The sequence below is a fragment of the Camelus ferus genome, chromosome 5, assembly GCF_009834535.1.
Source record: "Camelus ferus isolate YT-003-E chromosome 5, BCGSAC_Cfer_1.0, whole genome shotgun sequence".
Lineage (NCBI taxonomy): Eukaryota > Metazoa > Chordata > Mammalia > Artiodactyla > Camelidae > Camelus > Camelus ferus.
Window position 1 is genome coordinate 7152645 of NC_045700.1, and position 24878 is coordinate 7177522.

Below are 24878 nucleotides of genomic sequence, written 5' to 3' on the forward strand. Positions count from 1 at the left end.
AGTTGTGGGTGTTTAGCAGGGATTCACACCTGCGGTTGGATCGATCCCTTGGGAGGCTGTTTGAAGAGACAGGAGCACAGAGCCGTCAGTCAGGGATTCAGAGAGCAAACAGCCGGGGACAGGCAGGAGTGGCCGGCTGGGCAGGGAGGACGGGAGGGTGGGGTCCAGACCCACACATCAACCCAGCGGTCAGAGCAGGAGAGAATCGGACGCTGCTGCCTGGTGAGGGTGACAGGCTGGGGCTCAGCAGCATGGAGGGCACGTGGGAAGACGGGGGACACTCCTCGGAGTCAGCTAAACTTTTGAGGAAGCAGAAAAGGGGCAGCGCAGTGACCAGAGCGGGAAGTGGGGTCCCAGATGCCGCGGGCGGCAGGGTTCAGTGCGAGCTGCTTTTCTGGGAGGTGCGGCAGCCAGTGAGCCCGGGAAAGGTGGCAGCCAGTCAAGGGTATGCGCTCACACCAGCTCCACTGAGCTGCACTGGCAACTGAAGTTCAGTTCTCCTGGGAAGGTTTTGGGAGCACGTGAAAATGCATATCTCAGTTCTCCTGCCCAAGGGGCAGTTAGGTATCTAGACACCCCCCCCACCATGCTTAAGTGTCCCTGGGCAGAAGGGGAGGTGTCATTCCAAGGATGTCATTCCACTTCTGGTCACCAAGCATGTGGGCAGGTGGAGGCAGGAAGGCCGATCCTCACTCAGAACAGGGCATGACTGTGCTGGACGTGGGACCCAGGGGACCAGAGCAGTGCGGGCAGGAGCTAAGTGGATCACACGCAAACACCCAAGCGTGGACGGTCTGAGCAAGTGAAAGAAGGCAGGGTGGCGAGAGCACTGGGCCCCCAGACGGCCAGCCCTCCGTCAGGTTTCTCATGCTTTTATCAAACATACTTTATGTGTATCCAAGGAAAAACATATTTATATATGTACATATAAAATATTTTTTAATAGAAGTTAAATCATACACTTTCTTTTTTTTTTTCTTCATTTTACAATGTGATCTGGAGATTTGTCCACACCAGTGCATAGAGGTGTTCTCAAACCCCTTTTTAAACTGCTGCGTAATATTCCATCACAGCATTTATTTAACCAGGATCCCACAGAAAGCACTTGAAATGTTTCCAATCCTGGGGGAGGGTATAGCTCAAGTGGTAGAGCACGTGCTTGGAGTGCACAAGGTCCTGGGTTCAATTCCCAGTGCCTCCTCTAAAAATAAGTAAATAAACCTAATTACCTCCCTCCTCCCTCCAAAAAAAAGTTTCCAGCCTTGTGCTATGCAGTGAATAACATGGTGTAACAGGCACTGGGGAATTCTGAGAGTACACGTGTAAGATAAACACAGAAATGAAATTTCTGGCTCAAAAGAACATGTACTTTATATTTTAATAGTAATTGTTAAAGTGCTCTCCATAGAGGTTGTCTGAATTTACACACCCGCTGGCCCTCTATGAGAACACCTGTTTTCTCACATCTTAGCCAACACTGTGTCATTAAACTTTATGATTTTTGCTAATATAAGTGACGGCAGCTAACTCGGTATAATTCTGATTTTCATGGTTTTTATTACACGTGAGATAGGGCATCTCTGCACATTTTTTAGACCGGGGACTTCATTGATTGATTCATAGAAGCTTTGTACATCTCAGAAAATCAGCCTTTTGTTCGATCTCAGATGTAAATTTTTTTCAAGTTTGTCACTAATTTTCTGACATGCTTATGGTGATTTTGGGGGGACTGAAATTTTTTTTTGCATTAACACTATCAGTGTTTGGGGGCTTCTGACTCACCTTTCCATAGTTAGCAAGGAATGCTGCAGTCCAGAATTATAAAGAAATTTTCCCATAATTTCTTCTAAGACTTTCCTGGCTTAATATTTTACATTGAAATCTTGGATGCATTTGGAATTTAGCCAGCTATAATGTACATAGCTCAAACTTCTTTTTTCCTAAATGGCTACTCAATTATCTCAATAATCTATGTTGAATAAACCATTTTTCTGCCCACTGATTCAAAATGCAACTGTTATCAAAGACTACGGCCACTGGATTTTAAGCAGGAGAACGTATAATTAAATTTACTTCCATTGATTTCTGTCTTCGATAGAGCTTTTGATATTATCATTTCAACTGTGTAGAATTCTGTTTTATTCTGAGGACAATCCCTGAAAAAAAATAAATCTTATTTTCTATGTCTACTGTAAAAATCCAGATTCACAGTCATGTATGTGGCAACCCTATGATAAATGTAACTCTACTGACCCAATTTATAGATTGAAAAACTGGAGCAGTGAGAAATTAAGAAACATGCTCAAGGTCACACTAGGAAGTGACTGAGTCCAAGCTATGAACCACTATGATACAGGCCTGCTTGGTTTTTTTGTTTTTTTTTTAATGGTTATACTTCATTTTTATTTATTTTTCTTTTTTTCATGTATTTTTATTTTAACTTATTATTTTTTTCTCCCCCTAACTGGGGCACTGGGGATTGAACCCATGACCTTATGTACGCCAAGCACGCATTCTTCCACTGAGCTATAACCCCCACCCCAGCCCAGGTCTGCTTGATTTAAAGAAACATCGAATGATGCTGTGCTGATTGCAATTGTTACCAGGCTCTGTCAAGCGGGGACAACAGAGTTACCTCTACAGCAGGGCTGCTCTGCAGATTAGTGACCCAGCTTATGTGCACATCAGGCACCCAGGCAGTGATAGCTATTTGTATTAATTTACTGACTTAGGGTCCCTTTTTCCTAGAGACATACATGTCCTTACCACCAAACACAGAGACCTCCAGCTAGGATCCCAAACAGCCATTTTTTCTGAGCCTCCTTTTCATCTGCAAGATGGGTGTGGTAACAAGACCAACTTCCAAATATTGACTTACAGATTGAATGAGATAAAATCCGTAAAGAGCCTAGCCTAGGGCGCTCTGCCTTGCAACCTTACAAATGCAACCCTCTGTGGCTGGATCTCTTCCCACTCTGTCCTCAACGTTAGCAGCACTGCTCTTCATTCTGTCCAAAATGGGGAGCTCAGAATTGCCAACAGCTCAGCCTCAAACCTAATCGCTGAAAAATTCTCATCTGAATCGTGTACTGCAGCCCCACTGTCAGGGTTTCAGATGGGATGGGCAGCGAGGGCGCTGGCCTCAGGGCGGGATCCAGAAGACCCATGTTCTAACTGACACTGGTTTCTCTTTGCTTAAGAAGGAAATACACCTCTTCCTTCTGCCGTTGGCCCCTCTACCACTGCTTTCCCCCTCCTGGTCTCTGGAGTGCAATGACTTAATATTTTGGCTTTGAGGTTGCTTTACATCCTAAATGACACTTTCAAGCCTCCTCTGCCACCAGCAGCCCCTGGGCCTCCTGCCTCCCTCTTTCCATCCAGATCAGCTCCAACTTGCCCCTGAGAGTTTGCACCCCAGGTGGAGCTGCCCGCCTGGTCCCCATGAAGCTGGAGAATCTCTAGCTTCTCTGCAATCCCTAGTTTCTGCTGGTTGAGCCGCTTCTTGTGCAGACTTCACACATTTGAAAAATTAAGTCACTGCCAGCAAGCACTATTGTTGTCAAGAAAGGCCAGTTTCATTCTCCTTCTACTAACATTTAAAGGGCAAATGACTTGTCTCAGACCCGATTCTGAACGCAAGGGCTCGCAGCTAATCATGGGCTAACATTCATCAAGCACAAGGTAGGCACTGAAGCTAAAGCTTTATAGTCTCTTTTTCCCTGAATTCTCACAGTAACCAGAAGAGAGATGTGGGCCTGGCTGGGCAGGGGGCAGGTGGAGGCTTTGGTGGTCCACACTCATCCCAGACACAGGACAGCTTTCCCACAGCCTGGGGAGGCACTGTGCCGGGAAGGGATGGCTGGGAGTCCGCCTAGATAAACCTGACATTGTCAGACACCATCAGGAGGAAGACCATGTCTGAGGGAGGTTCACTGAGCAAGATCAGGGTTTTGGAGCATCGAGTGTTAATCCACTCATCTTTTTGTCCGCCTGGGGTTCTAAAGGTCTATCTGGATGCGTAGCCCATCTCTGTCCCGCGGAAGATGTGTGTGGCTCACTAAGTGTCTACCTGTCTAGATGGGGTCTGTCTGGCTGCTGTCCTTCTGGCTGGGATCTGCGTGTCTGTCCAGCCATGAGTTTGTCTGAGAATCTTATCAAGCTGAGAGTCGGTCCGTCTGGAGTTTATTTTTTCAGCTGAGTCTACTTGGAGGTTCACCAGTCTTGTCAGTCTGAGGTCAGGCCATCTGACTGTGAGGCTAGAGGGCTGTCTTGCTGGTCTCAGATTTGTCTACCAGGCTGGCAGTCTGTGTGAATCTGCTGTCCAGCTCAAGGGCTTGGGGCTTGTCTGGCTAGGAGCCTGGGTGAACAGCTAGGGGAATAACTTGTTGGGAACTCATTCATCTAACCGGATGGGGGTCCAGCCATTCATCTGGTTTGGGAGTCTGTTCATCCAGCTTGGGGTCTAGCTGGCCAGTTGGCTTGGGGTCCATCTATTTCTCTGGCTGAGGACAGTGTCTCACTGTGGCCAGGAATCTATCTGACTAGGGGTCCACCCAAAAGTGGGGTCCTATGTAGCTGAGGGCTGGGAGCCCATCTGGCTGGTGGAGAGTCCCATCTATCTGAAGGATCTGCAGTGTATGTCCAACTAGCAGATGGTCTGGGTGGTGGGGGATCTGACTGGCTTATGATGTTTCTCTAAAGGTCCATCTGCCTATCTGATCAGTTGATCACCTGGGGAGGGGGTCCACCTGGCTGTCTTCCCAGCAGGAGACACATCAATTTGTCTGCCAAACTGTGGGTTCTGTGTACTTGGTGAGTTGGTGGGGGTCTGTCTACCTGTCTGCCTAGCTGGAAAAGTCTGGCTGGCTAGGTGGGTCTGTGTGGCTGGTATCTGCCTGGCTGGAAGTCCATTCTGCTAGGTGGGAGTCTGTGTGACTAGAAGGTCTGTCAGTCGGTCTGCCCATGTTGGGGTGGGTCTGTGGATCTGGGAGCTCTAGCTGAGAAGACATCTCTATCTGTTTAGCCAGAGATCTGTTTCTGTCTGTCAGAGAAGCTGTTCAGCCAGGGGTCTATCTGGCTAGTGTCTTCTGGTGGCCTAGCTAGGGGAGGGAATCTGTCTTTCGGGTGGTGTCTTTTGCTGGGGGGGGGGGGTCTGTCAGGCTGTTGGGTGGCCTGTCTCTCTGGCTGGAGGTCCACCCATCCAGCTGTGCCTGTCCCTCTGCAGGTCTGACTGTCTGGGGTATGGCTACCTCCCTGTCCAGGCTGGGGGTCCATCTGTCTGCCTGCCCATCTGGGGAGTTTCTACCTGTCTGTCTGAAATAAGTCTGCTTGGTGGTTGTTATGCCTGGCCTCCATCAGTCTGAATGGTGGATTTGGGGTGGGGCCCATCTATTTCTCTGTGTCATCGGCTGAGTCTCTGAGCGAGGGAGACTCAAATACTGACACCAACCAGTCCTTTAAGTGCTGATGGGGACAGTCTCCAGAAGCCTATCTGTCCATCCGCCCCTTCACAACTGGAAGCCCTGCCCCAGACCCTTGGAGTTGAGTTCATTCTTGAATCTTCTCAGAGTAACTTCACCAGCCATTACCCGCCAACTACCTGCCCAAGCCTCAGGCCTTGAATGCTACAATCACGGGGCCAAAACCCCTCATCTCCCACACGGAGAAACCTTTATTTTGATCCGACCCTCATTCCCAGTGCCAACACTTCACAGAGCAGAGCAGGGCCCTCAGCTCCCATGTGGAGCAACAGGCAGGCAGCTGCGCAGCACTCACACCCGGGTCCACTCGGCAGGGGGGTCCCGGGGTCCTTTAGGCCTCCCAATGCGCATGTTGAACCCTGGAAGAGGAAGGGCACCGTCGGTCTCACGGAGAAGCTGAGGCGTGGAGAGGCTGGCCACTGGTGGAAAGTCATCTCCAAACCTCCAGGTCCTCCTGGTTTACTGCGGCCACATCCACAGGACTCCGCGGTTGTGAGTTCCCTGCCACCATCCCTAAACCCCAAACGCCTGGGACTCAGTCAAAGCTGCAGAGAGCCCGAGCGCCCCGGGCGGTCTGACTTACCTAGCCCACCGCTCTGGGCTCCGTCCACCACGTCCTCGTAGGCGCCGGGCCCCGCTGCGCTCTGCTCAGCCGGCACTGCGGGCAGAAAACCGCCCTCACCGAGTCAACTCCGGCCGCCCCGCGGAGTTCCGGAAACCCACCCCGGGCAAAGCCGCATCCTCCCCAGCCCGAGAAGGAGGCCTAGGCGAAGAGGGCCGGGCCCTGCCGGAGAGGCGCGGCCAAGACGGAGACCTCGGCCCGGACGAGGTGGCCTGGCCAGAGAAACGTCACGGCCTCGGGGCCGCGGTTGGGCCCGCGACGCTTCCGGGCGTGACCGGGGGACCGGCGAGAGCCGCAGAGGCGTGGCCGGGGAAGCCCGCACGTCAGCGTCCGGGGCGCCGCTGGTCCGGGCTTGCGGGCGTGGTTGGTGGGGGGGGGGGGGGGGGCTCGTGGCCGCCGGGGTCCTCCAGGCCGCAGCCAGCGGGGAATCGGGAGAAGGAACAAGTAGGGGGCGGCCCTCCCCAGCCCCGCGCCCCTGTTGCCTGGACTCACCGCGGCCGGGCAGCGCCCCGCGCGTGTCCTCCGCGTGCGACTGGGGCCGCCGGGCGCGCGGCATCACCTGGCTGTAGACCGGCGCCTCCAACGCGCTGCGCGCCCGCGCGCCCGCCGCCTCCCCGGTACCCGCGGGGGCCGGGCGCTTCTGCACCACCGCGTACGTGTCGTTCATGGCGAGGGCCGGGGGCCCGGGCACCGAGATGCTCCTGCGGGAGGGGAGGGCGGGAGGAAGTGAAACGGCGGCGCCGAGGAAAGGAGGGGGCAGCGCGCTCAGCGCACAAACCACTGGCTTCCTTCCCGCCCAGGCGGCGCGCAGTTAGGGAGGGAGGAGGCGGAGGCTGTTGTATCTCTGGGGAAGGGGGTCTCATTTCTGTGTCCCTATCGCCTGGCAGGTTGCGTGCATGAAGGAGCGAAGCCTGGCAGGTGAATGGGGCGGGTGCTGGAAGTGAGGGGTGGTCATCTCCGTGTAATTCTTTGTTGAATAAATGAATGAGGAAGTGACATCTAAAGGGAAGGAAGGGAGAGCCTCAAAATGGAGAACTGGTCTCAAGGACCGAGGGCTGAAGGCTCCGCTGCACCCGACAGGAGGCCTGACAGGTGGGCAGCATCAAGAAATACCTGCTGAGTTAATGACTGGGGAGCGGGGAAAGGGTTAACATCGCCCTGTAGGGCTCGCCTTAGAGGCTGAGACGATGGGATCCCTGGGATTAAGGAGTCAGCCAGCGGAGGGTTCCAGAGCTCCATTCAAAGGGCCAGTGAATATTTGAAGTGAACGCAAGGAAGGGGCTGGTGTTTCCAGCGTGAGGAAAGGGTTCGCCTCCAGGCGAGAGAAATCGGAAAGGGAAGAATGCGGGGATGGAGCTGGGTACCTGAGGATCCCGCCGGACGGGCGGGCTATGGCAGCGAGGGCCTGGGAAGTCCGGACGGAGAGGGCGTCGTCGTAGAGCGGGGCACAGTTCTGGGGGAAGACCGGAGGGCAAGCACGTGAGGCTTGGGAGGAAGCTATCCGGGCTCCTGACGGAGGTCACCGTGGGCCACTGTGGGGGAAGCTTAAGAGGGGACAGTCTGATAAGGGAGCAAGGAGGAGGACAAAGGTAGGGATCACAATGTGTCAGTCCCTGCTCCCAGGAGGAGTCCAGGGGCTGGACCCTGCGAAGGTGGCGGTCATAGACCTCTTCTCTGGGTTCCGGTCTCTGAGGGTTGGAAAGGGGGCCGTGGTACCTCCTTGAGGTTCTGGTAGTGAGGGCTGGCATTTTGGAGCGCTGAGAGGAACATCTGAGCCACCGTGTGGTGCAGGAACCTGTACTGCTCCTGGGGGGCAGAGGGGGGAGGGGTCATCGGGAAGGGCAGACGAGGAGGAGGGACATGTCTTTGGAAGGAGGAGTTCAGGCTCCCACCTCAGTCTGTACCGCTGAAGGCCGCTGCCTCCGAATCTCGAGGACCACATTGAAGAGGCTGAAGTTAGGTGGGATCATCTAGGACAGAGAGACGGGTGAGCAGGACCTCGTGGGCAAAGGACCCGGACTGCACAGGTGCACATGGACACCCTCTTCCTACCTGGGTCAGGAGCAACTGTCTCACATAATCCACGGTGCACAGGACACCTGTTCGCCCACAGCCGGCGCTGACAAGTGAGAATCAGAGCAAGCTAGGTCAGGGACTGCCCACAAACCCCCTTTAAACAGGGTATTTGGGGTTGGGTGTGAGGGCCTTGCGGGGGGCGGGGGGGGTCCCTGCAGCACCTTTTGATTCCCAGAATCCCAGATTATCATTTGAAAGGAAAACTTTTAGATTGCTTAGAGTTGCTGAGTATCCGCTGTGTGCTTCCTCCCCAGCGGACAGTCTGTGCTCAATAAATGCCAACAATTTTGGTTGCAACTTGAGCAAGCTTGGCCCCTGGTTTCTCCGAATGGGCACTCAAACGGCAAGACCGGCTCCAAGCCCTCCCTGCACAGTCATCCCCTGCCTCCCTCCCCCATCGCCTTCCCCTCTGTCTCACCAGACCACCCCCCAACAAAGCCCGTCTCCTAAACCTGCAGTGGACACAAAGGGGGCTGGGACCAGATTCCTGGAGGCGACGGGCTTCCTCCACCATGGCAAGCACGTGGTCGGGATTGCTAGGGACCCCTCTGTCTGGCCAGGACATATACTGCAGTTGGTACACACAGCGGGATTCCTGAAACACAGGAAAAGAGGGGGAAAGGGTGAAAAAAGAAAGACAAGCATTTATTGAGCCCTTACTACATGTCAGCCCAGTTCTACACATGTTCCATTTAAACGCAACAGGCAGTAACTGAGAGATGGGTATTACTGTCCATGCCCATTTTACAGATGAGAGGCAGGAAACAGCCCTTTCCATGTGGGAGTCTCCTCTTTCCCTTTCAGTACCTTCTGGAAGGTGACCTGGAGGGTCCTGAGCATGATGTCTGCATTCAGCCACATCTCCCTTGTCTGTGGATGTGGAGGAGGTGAGAAAAGGGCGGGGAACGAAGATCACAGGTGCCAAAAGACATATTTACAGAAAACAAAGCATTTCTGATTAAAGATCAAATACGAAAGCATCTTTTCGAAAAATTCATTTAGCCCAAACGTCCCCCATGACTTTTGTGAAGGAAAGAGGAGAGAAAGAGGAACTATGGTTAAATATCCCACATGCTCATTTCCAGTGAAACAAATGTCTTTTGTTCTAAAAGAAAACAGTTTCACTGTATTTATTCAGGACCAACTGTGTGTCTGACTTGAGGTGAGAGATTTTCCTGAGTTCTTTGGGGACGGTAAGGGAAATAAGTTTAAGAACCCAACCAAGGCAAGTTTATATTTACAGAGATAACCATGATTATAGTTCAAATGCAAAAGCAATACCTAATGAGTTCTGACTATTTGCATGCTTTCTGCAGTGTGTGCGTGTGTGCATGTGTGTGTATGTGACCGTGGGAAAACTGTTCATCCTTTCGGGCCCAGCCCACAAGATTGCCAACTCAGAATCTCCTGTGAAATGTCCCACAACATCCCAGACTCCATCAAATGCTGTCCCCCCTCTGCCCCAGCTCACCAGAGTGATGTAGAAAAGCCCAATCTGCAGCGGTTCCTGTTCTTGGGCCCAGTAACGCTCACACTTTTTCTACAAAAGGCAAGGGAGGAAGGGCAGGGGGTGAAGCGGGGGTCTGCCTCAGAGTTCACGTTGATACGTGCACACGCCTACTGGACAGCCCAGGTTGCTGATGGAAGCACAGGTGGCGGCAGCCACGAAGGAGGCCAGCACCCAGACTCAGTAGAGACGAGAGCTTCCAACAGTGCAGGAGGAAGACGGTCCAGAGTGTTCTTCTGCTTGTAAGTAACTAAAAACCTCCATGAAATATACAAGCCATTATTAGCAGACATGGGACCTGAACATTGCAGGACTGTGATCACTGACCAAAGGGAAACACATGAATCGAACCCTAGGACCACCCCAGCTTACTGCCTAGAGGCAGTCACCAGGCTGCAGGGCACAGAGACTGATGATCCCAGTAAGCTGAAAAGCCAGAGATCATGGCCCAGGAGGTCAAGGCAGAGTTCTTGAAAGAACAGAGCTACAGAAACCAAAGCAACAAACTCCAGGACTCTGCATAGGAATCCCCTTAAAGCTGGAATAATAATCTGGGTACATAGAACCAGAAACCCCCAGAGGCCAGGCAAGAATGACTTCCCATGAAAGAATAATAATGTTCATCTCATTTCCTAGTACTCACAATGGGACAGAAATAATTTACATTTCCTCCAGCCAGAGAGGAGAGACCTGATTGGGCGTTCAAGAGGGAACTCGAAGGACACACATCAGAAGTAGAACAAATTTACTTCTAGAAGAAAGGCTAGTCTAGGCCCGCCCCGCTACCCAAAGCTTAAAAACAAAACTTAAAATGATCAAACACCCAAAAGTAACTTAACTGCCTTCCAGAAAAAGTTCAACACCCTTTAAAGGAAGATAACAAAGCCCAACACTTACTTGTGTAAAATTAAAAATATTAAGCATCTAATAAAAATTTACTAGACATACAAAGAAGTGAGAAAATGTGACCTCTACCCAGAAGAAAAAATCAGCAAAAGGAGACCCAATAGAGATGAGGAAAAAAGCAAAGACTTTAAAACAGCTTTTATAAATATTACAAAATATATTCAAAATGAAAAGGAAAACATTAAGGTGATGAAAATGAAATGAAAGCTATAAAAAAGACCTCAGTGGAACTTCTAGAGAGGAAAAATTAAATTTATGAAATTGTGGGAGGGGATAAATTTGGGAGTTTGAGATTTACAAATGTTGGCCACTATATATAAAGATAGATTTTTAAGAGTTTCCTTTGTATAGCATAGGGACCTATGTTCAATATCTTGCAATAACTTTTAATGGAAAAATATGAAAATGAATATATATATATGCATATATATATATATATGCATGACTGGGAACATTGTGCTGTACACCAGAGAAAGACACATTGTAATTGACTGTACTTCAATTAAAAAAATTCACTGTCTAATAGATTAGACATCAGAAGAAAAGCCCAGTGAACATAAAGACATAGCAATAGAAACTATTCAAAATGAAAAGAGAGAGGAAAAAAATGGGTAAAAAACGAACAGAGAATCAGATTCCTGTGAAAATATATCAAGTGGTCTAATGTATGTGTGTCTGTAGTCCAGAAGGATAGGGAAGAACAGAAACTATTTCTGAAGAAACTAGAGCTGGAAATTTCTCCAAATTTGATTAAACTATGAACCCACAGATCCCAGAAGGTCCGTGAAGCACAGGGAGAGAAAAATCATAAAGCCACACCAAGGCAGTTTGTGAACAAATTGTTGAAAAACAATGATAAAGACAAAAATCTTAAAAGCATCACACACACGAGACACATTACATACTGAGGAACAAGGATAAGAATGACAGCAGAGTTTTGTCAGAAACTCTACAAGCCAGAAGTCAATGGTGGGACATCCTAAAACTGCTGAAATTAAATAGCTTTCAGACACACAAAAGCTGAGACTTTATCACAAGCAAGCCTGCACTATGATAAACACTAAAGTAAGCTCTTCAGACCAAAGGAACATGACACCAGATGAACTACAGACCTAACACAAAGGGGTGAGGAGTAAAGAAAAAGGTAAGTACACAGCTGGATGTAAAAGGTATCTCTCATTTTTAACATCTTTAAAAGGTAATCTAATGAATTTTACCCCAAAAGGAGGAAATAATAGCAATCCTTCACAAACTACCCCCCGACACACACAAATTTGAAGGGACATTTCCCAACATATTGTATGAGGCCAGTATTATTCTGATACCAAAACCAGACAGAAGAGCGGAGAGGGTGTAGGTCAGCGGTAGAGTGCATGCTTAGCATACCTCCATTAACAAATTAATTAATTAAATAGAATAAATAAGTAAACCTAATGACCTCCCCTCAAACCAGACAGAGACATCACAAGAAAACTACTCAACGTCTCAAGAATACAGACACAAAACTCAACAAAATATTAAGAAATGATTACACACAGTGACCAAGTGGCATTAATCCCAGGAACCCAAGGTTGGTTGCATCTATGAAAGTCGAACAATATCATGTACCATATTAATAGAAAATAAAACAAAACCACATAATCAACTGAATAGATGCAGAAAATATTTTTGAACATCTTTCATGATAAAACCATGAAAGGAACTAGACATAGAAAGGAAATTCCTCATCATGATAAAAAAAAAAAAAACCCAAATCTACCAAACCCTACAGCTAACCTAGTACTTAATCATGAAAGACTGCTTTGCACTTAAGATCAGAAACAAGACAAGGGTGTTTGCACTTTCCTATTCTGTTCAACTCTGTACTGGAAGTTGCAGCCAGTGCAAATACAAAAAAAGAAATGAAGGAAGGAAAGGAGAGAGGGTGGAAGGGAGGAAGAGAAAGAGAGAGAAAAAGAAAAAAGACAGGGAGAGAAGGAATAAGAAAGACAGGAAGGAAGGAAGGTTACCCAGATTGGAAAGGAAGAAGCAAAACTATCTCAATCTGCAGATAGCATGACGTTATATATAGAAAGCCCTAAAGAACACACACACACACACACATAATTAGAGCTAATAAATGAGTTTGGCAAGGTTGTAGGACACAAGATCAACACAGAAAAAATTGTTATCTTTGTACCCTAGAAATTGATAGATTCAATTCCCATCAAAATCCCAGAAGGCTTTTTGAAGATACTGGCAAGCTGATCTTAACACTAATATATAAGCATTAATACGTTAACATTAATAAGTGTCTTGTGGATACCCAAGACCACACTTAGGAATTCAGTGCCCTGCGTATTTCCTGAGGCACTCTGTATGGTATGTAGGCATCTCTGACTAGCATGTACCAAAACCTCAGACTCCCAGAAAGAAAGCAGGTGTTCACATAAACCTATTGTCACATAAACACATTGTCTGTATAAACAGTTCAGGCGTAGTGAGCCACTCTCACTGGAAATCCTATTTCTAGCCAAGAGCCAACCTTGCAGGAAAATCTTTTTAAGCATAAGTAGTTATGCCTGCTATGTTGATTCTTTCCTGCACAGCAAGTGACCCAGAAAAGCCAACACAGTCTTGAAAAAAGAAGAACTGATTTGGAGAACTCATCCTTCCTGATTTCAAAACTTATTACAATGCTACCATAATCAAAATCATGCAGGACTGGCACAAAGATAGACATATCAATCAATGGAATAGAGCTGAGAGTCCAGAAATAAACCTTTACCTTCATGGGCAACTGGTTTTCAACAAGGCACCAAGACCATTCAATGAAGAAGGCACAGTCTTTTCAACAAATGGTGCTGGGACAAATGCATATTGACATACACAAGAATGAATCTGGACCTCTAACTCCCACCATATACCAAAATTAACTCAAAATGAATCAGAAACCTAAATGTAAGAGATAAAACTATAAAACACTTAGAAGAAAACATAGGAGTAAATCTTTTTGACCTATGGTTAGACACTGACTTCTTAGATACAACACCAAAAGCACATCAAAACAACAGAAAGGAATTTTGAATTCCTCAAAATTAAACAGTGTTTATGTATTGCTAGTGAGAGTATAAAATGGTGCCACCATTGTGGCGGGGGGGGGGGGGGTTAAACACAGAATTGCCGTATGAACCAGTAATTCTACTTCTAGTATATACCCAAAAGGACTGAAAACAAGGACTCAAAATACTTAATATACCAATGTTCATAGCAGCACCAGTCACAACAGCCAAAGGTAGAAACAACCCAATGTCCATCAACAGATGAATGGATAAACAAAATGTTATTCAGCCCTAAAAAGAATGAAATTCTGATACATACTGCAACATAGATGAACCTTGAAAACAGGATAACCGAAATAAACCAGAGACAAAAGGACAAGTATTGTATGATTCCACTGATACGAGGGACCTCAAATAGGCAGCGTAAACCTTGTGAATGGACTTAATGTTTCTAAATTGTACACTTGAAATCGTTAAAATGGCAATTTTTATGTTATATATATTTTACCACAACTGGAAAAAAAAAAAAGACTTGATGAACATCACTTCACACCCAGTATGATGGCTATAATAAAAAAGAGACAGTAACAAGTGTTGATGAGGATGTGGAGGAATTGGAACCTTCATACATTGCTGGGTGAAATGTAAAACAATGTAGCCACTGTGGAAAACAGTCTGGCAGTTCCTCAAAATGCTAAAAATAGAGTTACCACATGACCCAGCTATTCCACTGCTAGGTATGTACCCGAAAGAAATGAAGACATAGCATCTGCATGAAAGCTTGCACGTGAGTGTTTACAGCAGCACTGTTCATAATTACCAAAAACTGGAAACAGCTCGAATTCTATAAAGTGATTAATGAATAAATAAAATGTGGTATATCCATTCAGTGGAATGTTATTCAGCAGCAAGGAGTGAAGTAGTGCAGTATTGACACATGCTACACTATGCCTGCACTTTAAAAACACTACGCTTAGTGAAAGAAGCCAGTTGCAAAAGACAACGTATCATATGATTCCAGTTATATGAAAAGTCCACGGTGGGCAAATCTGTAGAGACCAAAAAAGAGATTAGGGGTTGTCTAGGGTGGAGTTTAGTACAAAATGGAGTGTGACTTCCAATGGATACAGAGTTTCTTAACGGGGTGATGAAAATGTTCTAAAATTTACTGCGGTGATGGTTGTGTAACTCAGGAATATACTAAAAACAACTGAAATTGCACACTTAACGTGGATGAATAGTATTTCAGTAAGGTTGTTTTTTAAAAAAGATAATCTATATCAAAAATAATAGCAGTGTGCTGTGTAGTATATTTTATATTTTGAAGTAAATCCTATGGCAACAATAGCCTAAAGCTTGGAGAGAGAAAATTGAAATATGCTATTGTAAAGTTCTCACATTTTACAGGAAATGGCATAATATTATTATTATTATTGTTAGTCTACATTCCATGAAGCACACAAACACATAATACAAAGAGGTATAACTAATAAATGAATAATGATTATGAAATGGATTTATTAAAATTCTCATTTAAAAAGAAGACAAAAGGAGAAAAGGAACAAAGAACAGATGGAACAAATAGAAAACATAGCAAAACGGTAGATTTAGACACATTATTGATGATTATATTAGAGACTAAATACTCCAATGAAAGGTAGAGATTGTCAGACTGGGTAAAAAAGTAAGTCCCCACAATACGCCAGCTATAAGAAACACACTTTAAAGATAGAAATGAAGACAGATAAAAAGTAAAACAATAAAAATATATATATCATGCACACTGTAATCTAAAGAAATTTAAATGGTTCTATTAATATCAAAGTACACTTCAGAAAACAGAATATTGCCAGAGACAAAAGGGACATTACAATATTGAAAATGGGACTGATTTACCAGGAAGACATAATCCTAACTGTATTTGCACTTAACTATAGGGTTTTAAAATACTTGAAGCAAAAACTGACAGAAATGAAAGGAGAAACCGAGAAATCTAAAATTAGAGTTAGAGATTTCAAAACTCCTCTTTCAGCAAATAATCAAGCAAGCAGATAAAAAAAAGTAAGAATAATAAGATCTGAAAAATATTATTGACAAGCTCGTCTTGACAGAGAACAGTTGTAGGTTCCAACACTCCTCTCTTGTCAATTGATGAAACATCTAGAGAAAAAAAAAAATCAGTGAAGATCCAGAAGACACAGTAAAGATACAGAAGATATTAAAGTGTCTTTCAGAAAGACAATCAATTTGACCTAATTGATATTTATAGGACACTCCACTCAAGAAAACCAGAATACACATTCTTTTCAAGCGCACACAAAACATTTACCAAGATAGATCATGTTCATGGCCACACAACAAGTTTCAGAACATTTGGAAAGACTGAAAACATATAAAGTTGTTCTCTGACCACAATGGAATTAATGGAAACTTAATAACAAGAAGATATATGGAAACGTCCCCAAGTATTTGGAAAGTAAGCACAGCCATGGTCAAATACCATCAGTCAAAGAAGAAATCAAGGAAAATTAGAGAATACCTTGAACTTATTGGAAAAGAAGCCACAACATACGCAGTTTGTGAGATGCGGCTAAAGCAGTGCTTAGAGAAAAATGAATGACATTAAATGCTTACATGTGAAAAAAAATCACAAATTTTATCATCTAAGCTTAAGGAACTAGAAGAAAAAAAAAGAGGAAGTTAAACCTAGATAACCAGAAGGAAGGAAATAATAAAGGTGAGAGAAGAAATTAATCAAATAACAATGAAAAAATAGAGAAAATGAATAAAACCCAAAGATGCTCCTTTCAAAAAATAATAAAATTGATAAAACTCTAGCCCAGAGATTGGCTGTTTCTATAAAGGGCCAGATAATAAATATTCCAGACTTTGCGAGCCACAGAATCTACCTAACTTACAACTACTGAACTTGGCCCTTGTAGCATGAAAGCAGGTTTCCACACTGTGTAAACAAATGGGCATGGCTATATTCTAATATGTTTTATTTATAAAAACAGACAGCAGGACAGACTTAGTACAACAGCTAAAGTTTGCTTGTCTTTATTCTAGCCACACTGCACAGGGGTGAGAGACAGACCACAAACTACCAAAATTAGGAATGAAAAAGGTGCAACACTGCAGACTGGACAGGCTCCATGATGGGCCAGCTGTCCCAGAGCAGGACTTTCCCACCTCCAGTCCTGGCCACAGAGCAGGCCAGGGTGCAGAACCCCTGTGCCTTCACTGCTGACGTACATTTACCAAGTAACGAATTTATTCTAACAGGCAAAACAAAGATCCCTGCCCTTCTGGAACTTTTCTTCTAATCAGGGAGACTAGGGATAAAGAATACATTTGTAGAGTATCTTGTATGTTAGAAGTTGGTAAGAACTTTGAAGAGGGTGGGGTATAGCTCAGTGGTAGAGCACGTGCCTTGCATGCACGAGGTCCTGGTTTCAGTCTCCAGTGCCTCCATCAAAAAATAAATAAACCTAATTACCTCCCCCCCAAAAAAACCAGAAGCAGACAAATAAATAAGTAAATAAAACAAAGAGAATAAAAATTTGCGGGGAGGGTATAGCTCAGTGGTAGAGTGCTTGCTTAGCATGCACAAGGTCTTGGGTTCAATCCCCAGTACCTCCACTAAGAAACAAATTAATCAAAATTAATTTAAAAACACGTAAGTAAACTTAATTACCTCCACCCCATCCAAAAAAACAAAAACAAACAAAAAAAGAACTTAGAAGAAAAAATGAAAGTAGGACAAGGGAAGGAGAGTGGGAGTGCTGGGAGTTTCAGACGGGGCGAGATTCAGGAAGATCTCATTGAGGAAGCAGCATTACAGCCAAGATGTGAAGGTGGTGATGGAGCAGACGAAAGGGGGTATGTCCCAGACACAGGGAACAGACAAAGCATAGGACCCAAGACAAAGCAAAGGCCAGAGAGATTGGAGTGGACTGAATAAAGGAGAGAGGTGGAAAGAGATCGGAGTTGTACTGGGGAAGCCACAGTTACGGGGCCTTCTGGTCTATGGTATGGAATGGGGTGGAAAGACCAGCAGGTCATTGGGGATATAAGCCCCACGAATAAAAGGAAAAAGAACAACAACAAAATTAGAGTAATAGCGGGCTCCAGCAGTTACAGGGGGGTCACTCCAAGGAACTGGGCTCTCGAGTCCTAGGGTCAGGGAGAAGCACGCAGGATTTCTCCCGCCTCCTCTGTGCACAAAGACATGCATTCCAGGGGCTGAGGACACCTACCCGCCCGTTCTCCGTCTCCCGGCAGGCCATCAGGACCACCTAGACAAGAGGGGTAAGGGAGAAGGAGGTGATCTGGGCTGGGGGTGGGGGAAAGAGGGCCAAGGAAGGACCCAGAATGTTGGCCCCACCTCACCCTCCCCTCAAGCTGACCTTGACCCCAAACTCCCAGATCAGGCGCCAGAAGTCCAGCAAGGTGTGAGGCAGTGGTCCTTGTGTGGCGATGTAGGCATGCCTTCCGTCTGTGCCCTGGTAAAGGCTGAGCTCACCATGGAGGTTCCACTGTCGCCCCCACCCCCTCTGCCCCGTCCCTGACTCCCAGCCTGACCCTGATGAAGTTGCCGTTGATGTAGTCGCCGTGGCCCTCTTCCTGGAGCAGGGAAAGGCTCACTCGTGTCTGATCGTCTGCCAGCGGGAGAGATGAGAAACGTGGAGTTTGGGAGTGACAGCGGCATCTGTTGGGGTCCTGGCTAAACGATAGCAGGCGGTGGCACGCCTAGCAGGGATGCCACCGAGATGCACTTGGGAAAAGTGTGCTCGGAAGAAGTGCAGCCAGGCTCCGGGAGGGGGCGTGCTGGGAGCCCAGTGGTGACAGAGGGACCCGCGCGAACGCCTGGACCGCAGGGCAGCGGAGGGCGTGCGGAGCCGCACGGACTCCCTCCGGAGGCCACCCACCCACCCACCACTCCCCGACTTACAAGGCACCACGTCTTTGTAGCGGTTCTTCCTCACGTTCTCCGGCCGATTACCGGCCTCGGTGGTGCACACGTTGTCGGTCTTCCAGGCGGCTGAGCGGGCCCGGATGTCCTGGCGGGGGGCACCGCGAGAAGACCCGGGGGACGGAGGAGAGAGCCAGAGAGAAGCCAGGTCAGAGTCCTGGGACAGAGGCTTTTCTAGGGATGCGCGGCACGTGGCCTGTGAGAGGTGACCGCGGCGCCCAGATAGCACAGAACCTGCCTAATGATAGCGATTCAATAATAGTAGCGACTCAGAGCGCCGTCTCTATGCAGGGCTCTGTGCAAGGGCATTGAACAACCTGGAAGGTACCTCCAAAGCGGGTACTCTTATTGACGTTCCCATTGTGCAGGCGAGAAAGCCGAGGCACCACATGGTTGAGTGACTTGCTGAAAGTCCCATCCAGGAGTGTTGAACTCAAGGCTTCTCAGCATTTACCTTCTGTACACTCAATGTGTATTACACTGTATTGTGAACAATAATTGTAACACAATATGTATTTAATATACCAAACATGATGCTACACAATGTATATGACAATATACAATGTATGTGAACTATAATGTATAACATGACATATACTAGATACTATAGTTAGATTACTGTAATTAGTGAATAGTGTATTACCATCATCAGGTATTCGTAATCATGACAATAATAAGTAACACATACGAAGCCACCTCTGGGGGTGACCATCTTTCTAAGTGTACTTACACCCATCAGGGCATTTAAGTCAAGTCCTCATGGACACACTAGTGCACTGGGTACCACTATTAATATTTCTACTCTACAGATGAGGAAACCAAGGCCTAGAGAGGCTCAAAGACTCCTGTGAGGACAGGAGGCTGCCTGCCAGAGGATAGTCTCCAGCAACTGGCACTGCTCACCACCACCCTTCTGCATAGAGGTCCTTGGCAATGCTCACTGTCCCACAGCCGGACCCAGATGGGCATGATGTCATGCACCACCTGGGTATTGTAAGTTTACATTTATTATCTACATTTTCATATTGACTAAATTACATATTTTGCATTTTATATATGTCTATGTTTATATTTGTGTAAATTTAGATTTGTATCTACTTTACCTATTTGTTACATATTTGATTCCTTAGGAACTTGAATAATTGCTTATTTTATAAATTACAATTCTATCTTGTATTTATGTTCTATTATTTCATGAACTTAAATAATGTTTATTGTGTAAATTATAATTTATAACTATATTTATACATGTTCACTGTATATTTTATAGTCATTCGTAAAATTATTTCATAAATTTGGTTATCTATTTTGTACTTAATGATTATATAAAGTGATTCATTATATAAAGTACTTATATGCATATATTTATCAACTTATTTCTAAATGAAAGAAATGTCACCATATATTGTGTTTACCTATTTGCACTGCACATTTCTATACGTTATATTTGAAACCTCTCCGTATGTGTAGTGTGTGGTGCCTACGACGCTGCTGCATTAGCACTCATTACATACGGCTTGCACTACCTATTGTAACGTTCATACTATTTATAACTAGCGACAAAGCGCCTACAAAATGAGAGCTCAGGATATGCTAAGCGCTTTTTTACTCACACTAGTTATTTTAATCCTCAGGCCAGTTTGGTGATCAACGTCTGCATTTTACCCAAGGAGAAACCGAGGCCAGAGGGGCCAGGTAAAGCGCCCCGAGCCACAGCGCCCATTAGAGCCGGTGTCCACACCCTCACCGCAGCGCAGCCTCTTGGTTCCTCTTCGCCCCGACCCAACCCCCCGCCAGCCCCTTCCGTCCCAGAACCACAGGAGTGACCGCCGGGTGGCCTGGAGCGAGCGGCCGAGCGTCGCGCGTCCAGCGCAGGTGTGCCACAGCCCTCCCCTCTGGGGGGGCCCCGCCCGCCCAGCCTTGCAACGGGACGGTTCCGGGAGCGCGGAGAGGGAGCAGGGACCCGAGGGCATCTGCGGCCCCGCCCGGCCCGGCCGTGGACTTCGCCCTCTGGGGCGCTTCGGGCAGAGGGTGAAGACAGACAGGGAGAGAGCGCGACACAGAGAGGTGCTGGGGAGAGAAAACCAGAGAGACCTCGAGGCGAGGAGACACCCCTGGACGCCGAAAGAGAGAGAGAGGCAAAGCGCGGCAGGGCGCACAGGAGAACGGGCGCACAGGAGAACAGACGTCCGGACCGTCCAGGGAGAGGAGCCGGAGCGCGCCGCGCGGCTGTCCTCACTCGCCCACTCACGCTGAACTCGCTGGCAAGGACCGCCCCCTCCCGTCCGCCTCGCGCCTCCAGCTGCTCCAGGAAGCTCCGCGCCGCGTCCAAGCTGCCGCTCATGGCGCCGCCGGCCAGCGAGCTCCTGTCCAGCTGCGGCTCTGCGCGCTCCCCAGCTAGCGTAGACTACGCGGGAGGCTGCCAAGGCCCCGCCTCCGATCTTGCCAGCCAATGGAAGTGCGCAGCGGCGGACAGGGCGCGCCCCTCGGCCAATGACATTCAGAGCCCGCCCCAGCCCCCCCACCCCAGATTCCTGGACCCCTGCGGCCGCCAGAGCGCTCGGTACCCCCGCGCTGGACCGGGAACGTGGATCCACCGCTGGCGCTTCCCTTTTTTATGACCGCCACACTGGCTGGCTGAGTCTACATGGTCCTGTGGACACTTCCTCCCGCTTGGATCCAGGGTCTGCGCGGGGCAGGGCAGACGGCCGCGCGCCCTCGCCCCGCCTCCGCAGTCCGGTGTCCTGGGAACTAGGCTTCCTCCGGGTCCGAGCCGGGGTGGCGCAGCAGCTGTGAGATGGACGGGCGCCGAGATCGACCTGCAGCTCCTGCCTGGGGGACCCGGGTTGGGGTGGCCCTGAGCTTTGCGCCCCGGCGGGTTCCGAGGTGGGTCGGGAGAGGCAGCGGCAGGGAAAAATGACACCAGGGCACGTGGGCTGTGAGAAAGACTGAATCCGTGTATTTCCCGAGATTCCTTCTTTATCTGGATCGGGATAGGAGGAGCTGGGGGCACCAGGATCCAGTACTAACTTGAAGATCTCAACCTGCATAAACCTGCTGGGAAACTGAGAACCAAGGCGCTGGAAGTGGGTTCCAGGGAACCAGGTGTTCTCAAACGTTTTAATAGTTTCCCTTCTTTTATTTTTCTTTTTATGTCCCCACACCCTCATTTTCAGAAAATGTGGAGCATGCTGGGGGACAATTGCTACCCCAGCTCCCAGGGCCACCAAGGGGAGGCTGGAGAGAGCAAACAGGAGCCTAGGGGCCTGGCCAGTGTAGATGAGCTACCCCACCACACCTCAGGGGTGAGGAGTGTGGATTAATTCATTAGGGAGTTATAAGAGTGTTATTTAAACCAAGGGTGGGCAAACTGTTTCTTAAAGGGCTTGGGTCCCTGTCCCAGCTATTAACTCTGCCATAGAGTGTAAAAACAACCATAAGCAACATGTAAATGAGTGAAGCTGGCTGTGTTCCAAACTTTAACTTGTGGACACTGAAATTTTAATTTCATGTGTCATAAAAAAAATTTGGGGGGCAGCCTGCAGGCTGTGGTTTGCTGACCCAAGTTTAAGTGACTGAGAGGTCAAAGCAGGTCAGTGAGATGTTTCACTTACTGAGGGATCAGTAGGAGTCACTGTAGAATTGGTGTTTATCACTGTCATATTTGAGAGTTCAAAGATGGTCAGTAGTGATCACCGAGGATGGACACTGATAGTGAATTCTTTGGAGGCCAGTAGAGTTCCCTAGACGTTCATGGACTGTCAGTGTGTTGATGGTCAGTGAGAGACAGTGAAAGTACCAGGGGCCACCGGGACTTGGAGTGTTAGTTTACTAAGTAATCGAGGGGACAGAGTCAGGGAAGGTCATTGGCGACTCCTACTCAGGCCCATAGTGTCAGTCAGACTTCTGGGATGGTCATGGGTTGTTGGAGTCTCAGGGTGGCGGGGATACAGAAGTATCAAGTGAACTTTGAGAAGATATGGAGGCTCCCTGAAGGAGTGAGAGAGACTCTTGAGTCCCCGAGGACTCATGGGCAGTCATTTGGGACCAGAGGATGCCAGAGTAAACAGGGAAGAGCCACTGTGGGATTACGAAAGGTCTTTGGGGACCCTGGTGGTAGGGGAATCACTGGGAAGTCGAATGGTCATGGGAGACAGTAGTGTCTGGAGAGCACAGGCAACACTGCAGGGTCAATGGGCTGTCCCTGCCATCTGTGATGGCGACCGGGAGGTAGGGCAACTTTCCCAGGGGCTGTGTTCTGGCTAGCTGGGGAGCTTCTGTTGGACTAGAGGCTGACGGTCTGTTTGTTCGACAGGGTGAGGTGTACCTCTGTCCCCCTGGCTTGGGGAGCATCTGTCTATCCTACTGAGGGCCTGGCTTTCTCATAGGCTGGGGTCTTTCCTACTGGCAGAAAGTCTATCAAGCGGAAGGTTTAGTGGGCTAGTTGACTGGATAGTGGGGTGTCTCTTTACTGAGTAATGTCTCTGTGCAGTTGCGGGGGTCTGTTCTTGAGAATTGTTTTTTGGTTGGCTGGGGCCACCTTCCAATTGGCTGGAGGCGGGGTGGGAGGGGTGTCCATGTGTCTGGACACAGGTCATTCTGGATGCCTGGCTGGGCATCTTCCCACCTGTCTAAGAACCTGTCCAAGAACCTGTCCTTTTGTTTGGTTGTCTGTCCTGCTGCAGTCTGTCTCTCTCTGAGATTCTATCTAGAAGTCTGTCTGTCTTGCCAGGGGTCTATGTGTCTTTGTCTGCCTGTTTGGGGGTCTCTCTGCCTATCTGGCCTGTGACAGAAGTGGCTAATATTGCAGTCCACCCGCTGTGCTCCCAGCAGGGTTGTGTCTGTCTTTCTGACTGCATGTCCACTCCCAGCTCCGTGCCCTGCTCTTACTTTACTTGCCTGTCCTCCTGACACTGACCACCCTGCCATGTCTCTCCAACATACACACTCTCCTGGCTTGCCCTCTGCTCAGCTCAAGCTGGGTGTAGGGGGTGGGAAGACCCCCCCCCATCAAGACCTCCTCCAGCAGCCCTGGCCCGCCCCTCTTCCTTCTCCCAGAGAACTGCAAGCTGTGTTCTTGTAATGGGACTCACTGCTACTGGTAACCCTCTTGCGCACCCTACTGGTGGCAGTCATGAGTAGCGGGAGCAGAGCCCTGCCCTGCAGATCCTGAGCACCCCAAAAACCAAATGCCAGAGTGCTAGCTTAACTGGCCACCCGACAGAGCCAAATGGACTGAGTGCTGGAAGGTGCTCACGGAAGCTTTCACAAGGCTGTGAAGAACCGAGCCTACGCTGATGTCGCAAATTCGTAACTTACACAGTGGAGAAACCTGGCAGACACCACTGTCACCCTAGAAAGCTTGTGGGGAGTTACTTTGAGACTATTGACATCCCTACTGTACAGTTCTTCTCTGACTTCCTTTTTTGCTAAGGCACAGAAAGGAAGAAATTTGAAAAACTTATCTCACTGCTTCACTGTTAAGAACTTTTGGGTTGAGTGGGCTGACCTGGCCCATCCACAAGTCTGGCATATGGCAAACAGGAAAAATGCCACTCTCTCCAGTTACAGTGGCAGCTGGTGTCCACCCGTGATTGGAACTAACTGCCTTTGGAAGGGCTTTTGTTCCAGACTCTGGAAATTCCACAAGACAAACCAGGTTCCTAACTGAATAAATTCCAAAGAAAAAGATTAAAAGAGAGAACCCTATAGGTTAGGAGACTTAGAACTTATATAAAAATGCTCATAGCAGCATTATTCAGACTAGCCCCAAAGTGAAAAATAACCCAAATCTCATAAAGTGCTAATAAATAAAATACAGTATGCACATGCAGTGGAATACTATTTAGCAATAAAAAGGAACGAAGTGCTGATTGATGCAACAACATGGATAAACTCTGGAAACAGTGCTAAGTGAAAGAAGCCAGTCACAAGACACCACGTGTTGCATGATTCCATTCCTATGGAACGTCCAGAAGAGGCAAGTGTACGGAGACCAGAAATAGACTAGTGGCTGCAAGGGGCTGAGGGTTGGGAGACAGTGGGAGGGGAATGACTATGGGGTCTCTTTCAGGAGGGACAAAAATGTTCTAAAATTAGATTGCAGTGATGGTTGTACAACTCTGTGAATGTGATTTAAAAAAAAATTTACTCATACAATTTAAATAGATGAACTGTGTGACATGCAAATCATCTCAATAAAGCGGTTTAAAAAAATATAAACTTGTCCATGATTTACAACGAATGGACCTAAGTTGGATTCTAGTTCAAA

The 24878-nt window shown here is 47.7% G+C and overlaps 1 protein-coding gene and 1 non-coding gene across 4 annotated transcripts in view; one reads left to right on the plus strand and one right to left on the minus strand.

Annotated features, from left to right (window-relative positions):
* Positions 1–21019, minus strand: part of PTPN18 (protein tyrosine phosphatase non-receptor type 18) — a 50692-nt gene extending 29673 nt beyond the window's left edge. For 2 of the 3 annotated variants that reach the window (XR_004319733.1, XR_004319732.1), the window contains exons 1-14: positions 20859–21019; positions 18587–18695; positions 18217–18293; positions 18042–18137; positions 17892–17930; positions 9650–9718; positions 8986–9048; positions 8631–8773; positions 8155–8221; positions 7995–8072; positions 7819–7908; positions 7467–7555; positions 6595–6803; positions 6064–6138 (exon numbers count right to left, since the gene is read on the minus strand). Coding sequence is in view for 1 of the 3 variants with exons in the window: in XM_032479256.1 (XP_032335147.1) it covers positions 5772–5839; positions 6064–6138; positions 6595–6803; positions 7467–7555; positions 7819–7908; positions 7995–8072; positions 8155–8221; positions 8631–8773; positions 8986–9048; positions 9650–9718; positions 17892–17930; positions 18042–18137; positions 18217–18293; positions 18587–18695; positions 20859–20951 (1365 nt within the window). In the remaining 2 variants the exon portion in view is untranslated. Of the gene's footprint in view, positions 1–5653; positions 5840–6063; positions 6139–6594; positions 6804–7466; positions 7556–7818; positions 7909–7994; positions 8073–8154; positions 8222–8630; positions 8774–8985; positions 9049–9649; positions 9719–17891; positions 17931–18041; positions 18138–18216; positions 18294–18586; positions 18696–20858 lie in introns of those variants that run through there. The other variant, XM_032479256.1, reaches the window with a different exon arrangement.
* On the plus strand, positions 1129–1201 carry TRNAS-GGA. The gene has a single exon. It is a non-coding gene; the product is annotated as a tRNA-Ser (tRNA).
* Positions 21020–24878: the final 3859 nt, after the last annotated feature.